The 6,270-nt window shown below is 40.5% G+C and overlaps 1 protein-coding gene across 1 annotated transcript; it reads right to left on the bottom strand.

Moving 5' to 3' along the window:
• Positions 1 to 3,864: 3,864 nt before the first annotated feature.
• LOC121954926 (cystatin-like) lies at positions 3,865 to 5,645 on the bottom strand. Its single transcript, XM_042502671.2, has 3 exons — positions 5,189 to 5,645; positions 4,140 to 4,247; positions 3,865 to 3,990 (listed from the first exon to the last, which is right to left on the bottom strand). Exons 1-3 carry the CDS (start codon positions 5,396 to 5,398, stop codon positions 3,901 to 3,903), a joined length of 408 nt encoding a protein of 135 aa, XP_042358605.1. The 5' UTR covers positions 5,399 to 5,645; the 3' UTR covers positions 3,865 to 3,900.
• Between the last annotated feature and the right edge of the window lie 625 nt (positions 5,646 to 6,270).

Below are 6,270 nucleotides of genomic sequence, written 5' to 3' on the forward strand. Positions count from 1 at the left end.
AGGAAACCCTTCACAACGGTCACAAACAGGAAGTGGAAAAACAAACCACGGGTGTGTTTCGATTGACCACAATGGCGGATCCCGAAGCTTTGGTCACAACACTGAAGACAGGACATCTATGCTTTGTGGCACATGGCACACCAAGAAGGCATGTAAAATGCAGTAATAGCAGGCAAAGTGCAAGAAATAATCAGTACAACGTAAAAAGCAGATCACAGTGCCACTTCAACTGGGCAAAACGTGCAGCCATGTTATCACCACAACAACCTCATCACACCAGCATCAGCACTACATGAACCATTAAATACATGTGTTCAGTATTTCCAAATCTGATATCAGTTCACAAACAAGAATAGATTATGTTAAGCCATAGCACCATGAAAACAAGAGCAGTTTTGGAACTTTAAACAACACCAAAACTGCTGAAACAAAATAACAGCAAAGTAAACTATGCCTTTAAATGAACCACTGTCCTTAAAATTAAAACTGACCATCAGAGGAGCAAACACTGCTGTTTCCATGACAGCACAGCTGAGGATACTCTGAACTCTGACCTTATACTCCTGCCTGTGCTCTGAAGCGGTGACCAAACCAAGGGTCAATCAAAAAGAAGGTCAGCAGGGGTCAAATGGTAATGACCCCTCTCTGGTTATGCAACCGCAGCCTCCGAATCAGCCTCCTCCGAGTAGCATCCGAGCATCATTCATCCTAATCAGAGCCATGCACCTTCCAGGGGTACGGGGTGATGCTGCCCCTGTATAATGAGATAGGTGAAAGTCAATGTGATGATGCATGAAAAATGGAGAGCAAAATAGCAAAATATGAAACACTGAAATAAGAACAGGTGATAAAGCTACGCAAGAGATGAAGGATTTCAGTCCATTCTTATAACTGGAAATTAGCTTAAGGTAAATGCTGGTAAAATATGCGCTCACTGGCCAAAAAATGACAGTAATCTATAGAGTGCCACAGGGATGACCTTCTTCTGTAGGCCAGTGTGGAAGTTAGCATTGCCCTTGTTCCCTCGTCAAAAAGCCTATGGGATTTTTCCATTGGGTTTTGGATCATTGCAGAAAATAAGCTCTGCAGTAAACAAATGTTTATGATACTTTGCACAGGAAGATAATCTCCACATATGAATACCACTTTCAGGATTTTTGATACCTACATGGGTTCACCAGAAGTAAAAGGCTAATGTAAGGCTATGAACAAGCTACACTACAGTAACATGATTTAACATTGCCACCACAACAAGCCGTATTCAGCGCGATTCATCTTGATGACATTTTGTTGTCTCGTTTAGCCAATTGTTAGCAGCTGCCTTTTTTAAGACACATAAAAGCTTCAAAGTTCAATGTGCGGTATGTACTGACTGAACAAACTGTTAACCTTATGCCTTATTTCAGGCATCTAACCAGCAACCCATTCAAAACACCCATTGACTTTGAGACAAGGGAACTGTGAGTGCTGAAACGCAAACTAATTTTCAGGTTCAGGACTAATTCTTGGGGTACTCTGTTGAAGCCACAGTGGCAAGTGGACCACAATGCTCATATCCAACCCTGGTTAATACCTTGATTCAACTAGGATTTAGGATACTTTAGGATAGTAACTAGGAGAATTTTGCATTAACGTCAAGTATTCCTTTGGAAGAAGCTCTAAAAGAATACTTTTTTTTTTTACCCAAAATGATGTAATATAACTTGGGATTGACAAAGAGGGTCGTAGTCATGGTTGGTGTAATGATACACATGGTATGCACTGAAAGGTCTGACTACACAATGTAGGTGAGAAGCAACAGAGAAAGAAAAATGGTGTAATATTCAATAGCAACAAATTTCCTTTAAGGTGCTTTTGCAGGTAGGGTTGCATCAGTATAAGAGTTTCATGGTAGGATAGCATTTCAGAAAACATTGCAGTATTACAGAATTCTGATTATTTTCAGTTAGACTGACCCATCTAGGAATGAAAACAGAAGGGTTAGATTTAGTTGAAGAAATGCATCACTATAATTAAGACTGGAAGCCATTTTTAATGAAAGTATGAGTAAAAGTCTCTTTTGGAAAAAAAAAAAACTATACTGAAGATGAGATTCTCCGTCCAGATGCATTTTTTTCAATATCCTAGATAAGTGAATGTACGTGATATGACAATCTTTCATACCAGGGTATATCTTAAAACTGGTATATTGCAAACCTATTTGCAGGTATACTGGATGGCTGTGATAAGTCGGCACAAAATAGAGACTGGTTTAATGACTAATAGGATGATTAAACAGTTCAACCCATCAACGATGTGATACAACTGCCAAAACTACTGGATTTGTCTAACAGAGAGTGCAGTTAAAACATATCCCGGGAGGAAGAGGGGATGATCTTAAAGAAAGGATGACACTGTCTTGGGGTAGGGAAACTGGGTTGGAAGAGAAGGGGGAAAGACAGATGAAGGGGTGGAGGGAATGATCAGAGGGGTGCCAGACACAAAGAGGCCAGGCCATGGCCGGTGGCACGCGATGGGCAGATTAACCAGCGTTTCCTCCCCTAACTGAAGCATTAGGACACCTGACTGAGTCCCGCCAATGGCAGCCAGCCAAGGATTTGTGGGGGGGGAGACAAGCTGGGGCTCGCCTTTCAACACTCAGGCTCTTCAACAACACAAAGAGGGGTGGGGTGGTGTTCGCGGGGGGAAAAAAATAGGGGGTGATGGGCTGGTGGCTTGGAGTTGGGAGGGGGGGGCTACAAGCCTTGCCCCTCACCATCTGCTGCCCAGGCTAAGTGAGGACAGGGGTAGGGCCAGAGTGCAGGGTGGAGTATGTGAGCACGTGCACGGAAAACACACGTGTATCTGCGTGCACGCACCTGTTAGTGTGTCAGTGGGTGGGTGGGTGAGTGGAATGGCAGATGGACAGGGCATACTCTTGGCACCAGAGCCTCGATGTTAGTCATCCTACGTTAAGGAGTGTCCCCCTTCCCCCACATTCCTAACCCCTGCTACCTAATCCACAGTGCCAGCCAATTCTTTATGTTTTGCTCAGTTTGATTAAGACATCCATGATTAGAGACATTATGGGCTGGGTGAGAGGGTGTGTGTCTGTGTGTGAACCGCTTATCCATGCGGCTGTTTACTGTAATCAAAGCCAAACAGACGCAGACCCTTTTGCCCCCACACCACTTAGCAATATCTGCTATTTTAACATTATATCAGTCACTAATCCTATTTTTTCCATTTCCTTCTTTTGTGAGAGTGATGCAAAAATGCGGATAAGAGAAGGGAAAAAAAAACAAAATGCTACAAGATCAAATATTTATGTACACAAACACACAACTGCTGCCCCAAACAAACTACCCTGTCTCACACATCCTCATACAGTATTTGACACAATTTCCCCCCCATGCCGTGTGTTTATCTGCACATTATCAGTGAGCTATTTCCCCCTGTAAAAAAAAAAAAAAGGGGGTCAGAGCAGCAGACAGTTCAGTCTTGCTGAGCAGTAATCTGAAAATGCCTGTAATCCTCCATGCAGAGCCCTTCTGGAGACCGTGGTTGTAGTGCGGAGAGGTGTAGCCTCGTCTCCGTTTAGCAGCCATGTGTCTGACCAAGCTTGACACGCAACCGGAGCCTTACAGCTGCCAGGACACACACTGAGAGATGAGGCACAGTAAAGCTGCCCCGGTCACTCACTGGAATAATTATGCCATTTTTCGCCCTATACAATGCAGCGTGAGTGCAGGTCACTGAACTTATTCAGCTCAGTGTTAGAACAAGTGGCATCTCTGGGAGCCAATGAAACCATTGGTTTATGAGCATAAATGCAGGGTGTGGACAGGATATTAATAAGCTCCATTTCTGAAACACACTACACTGTTCAGTGATAACTGTTTACTTGTCAACAAGAATCAGTCAGTAATTAGGTGGGTGACACTTCTTTTGAGTAAGCACACGTAAATTTTTCCAAGGGATTTCTGTAACGACGAAGTGGCACTGAAGTTCCTGAAATAAACAGCAAATTATTAGTTAGACAATTTCCACGCGGACAAATGCACTGGAGCTTAAAAATAAGAGCACAGTTTCATTTGTATGGGGCTATTAAGTGCCCTTTATTCTGAGAGCGTTAGGCACCACCTTAAATATAAACTTGCCTTAGGTTCAGAGCTGAAAACACATGGCTCGCTGTCAACAGTGTGGCTTCTGTTGCACGATGTACGTCCCAGCTGCATATCCAGGATGTAGTTTATTCCTGCGACCACCTACACGAAACAGCAGGGCTCATTAAAAGTCATGTTTATGGTATAAAATTTACGTTGATTCCAGTACCGTGGTTTCGTTAGGCCTCTGTGTCTGAGGCTTCAGTACCAAATGTAGATCCATAGCTCCAGATCTGAAAATGTAGCGTTGGCTATATATATTTTTCAATATAAAAATTGGCCTAATAATAATTTAAAAAAAAACAAACAACAGCCCTGGATCCAATTGGTCATTCCATTCATAATTGTATTTGAGTAAATGTACTTACTACCTTTCCACCTCTATAACCACAAATACTTACATTTAACTATTTTACAGCTCTAGTCAATACATTATGGATCAAATTACGTTTTAAGGAACAAATTCAGAATCCTACCTGATGTTGTTCAATCCAATCATAATTTCTGATATCACAGTTTCTACTATAAATGGTGTCACTTTAGCAAACACATCCTTCAATAGTTAAAGAGAAAAATGCTTAAAATTTCAAGTTTTCTGTAGATTGCGTGAAAAAAAATCTGATAAATATTTTTTGAAATTTTCATTAACCCCACCCCACCTCACACCCCACCCCCCAAAAAAAGAAAAATTACAAAGAAATTAAAAAAAAAAAAAAAAAGAAATACAAAAATTTTGATGTTACATTAATGTGATCTAATGTATTACACGCAACACATTTCCATGATTTTTACTAGTTCTATGACTTTTCTGGCCTGGAAAACGTAATTTTTCCATGACCATGGGACAACATGTTTTTATGGGTAAATTAAGTGCCAGGATGCATGAAAAACATGAACATTAAACGTATCCTCATCGTGAAAAACAAACAAACAAACAAACAAAAACAGAGAAGCATCCCCCTGGACCCTCCTACTGAGGTCTGGGCTAAGCCCCCAATGTCTTCAAATCCTAGAAACGCCCCCACTACAGAATTAAGTTTTACCTGCATTTTAGCCGATGTTACGTTGACAATTTTGTAAGCAAACTGATCTTCTACGTTGGCTTTGTTGAATTCAACCACAGCAAACCGTGCTGCAGTTAAAACCTTGCTGCTGTTAACCGGGACCTCGAGTGGCTGACCGGTCATTACTTGTCCGGTGGTTTCAAAGCGACCGGCCGAAACAAAAACTAAAATACAAAACCAGGCGGACATCCCGAATCCAACAAGTTGTTTTGAGGTCGCTAAAGAGAGTCCAAGTTATCGTTTCTGGGTGGCTGAGTCCGCGTTCAGAGTCCGGTTAAAACACACCAGCTAGAAACTCACACCTGCCTCCCATCTGCTGATTAAAATATGAATGTCCGAACTTCCGTTTCGCACGAGTGAAAAAATAAAATACACAAAGTTAAAAGTATGGGAATAGGTCTTATTTAGTAATTAAGAGAAATACAGCAACGTTTCGGCGACCAGTGAACTTTTTTTCAGGCAACATGAACAATAATCACATGAAAATACATCATTAAACGCAGGTGTGACCTCATTTGATCATTAAGACAGCATGATTGTTCATTTTTGTCAGCCCAATACAAGCCTAAATTTAATGGGAATAATCATTTTAAGGCTGAAATAAAATAAAATACTACATTCGCAACAATAATATCATTGTTTCATAACCCTATATTTTTAAACCTCATTTCAAAAATAAAATTCCACACTTTAATATCAAAATATAGTTATAAATATACGGATAGAAAAATCACAGGTGTCTACTCTCTTTTATTTACATAAGAGGTGTTGGCAAATGTTTTTCTGAAGCCAAATAATTAAGATGAATGAAGGACACCTGTGTGTGATCAAGTGATTTTACTTAAGTATAAATACCAACATGTAGAAATACTCTCTTACAAGTTAGAGTCTAGCATTCAAAACTTTACTTAGTTGAAAGTACAAAAGTACTGGCTTCAAAATATACTTAAAGTACCAAAAGTAAGTAGTAAGTACTAAGTACTCTCTATACAAGGAATGGCCATTTTAAATGAATATATTACTGGATTAGGATTATTGATGCATTCATTACTTTCGTGTTG

Source organism: Plectropomus leopardus, chromosome 13 (genome assembly GCF_026936395.1).
Source record: "Plectropomus leopardus strain MGB_pleo_1.0 chromosome 13, ASM2693639v1, whole genome shotgun sequence".
In the NCBI taxonomy this organism is placed as follows: Eukaryota; Metazoa; Chordata; class Actinopteri; order Perciformes; family Serranidae; genus Plectropomus; species Plectropomus leopardus.

What these genes read in the sequence shown, in the direction of transcription:
- LOC121954926 (XM_042502671.2), bottom strand. Translation starts at nt 5,398, where the DNA reads ATGTCCGCCTGGTTTTGTATTTTAGTTTTTGTTTCGGCCGGTCGCTTT. An exon ending in TAACATCGGCTAAAATGCAG is followed by an intron (nt 4,248 to 5,188) that starts GTAAAACTTAAT and finishes TGTTTCGTGTAG; the next exon opens with GTGGTCGCAGGAATAAACTA. An exon ending in TTTTCAGCTCTGAACCTAAG is followed by an intron (nt 3,991 to 4,139) that starts GCAAGTTTATAT and finishes TGTTTATTTCAG; the next exon opens with GAACTTCAGTGCCACTTCGT.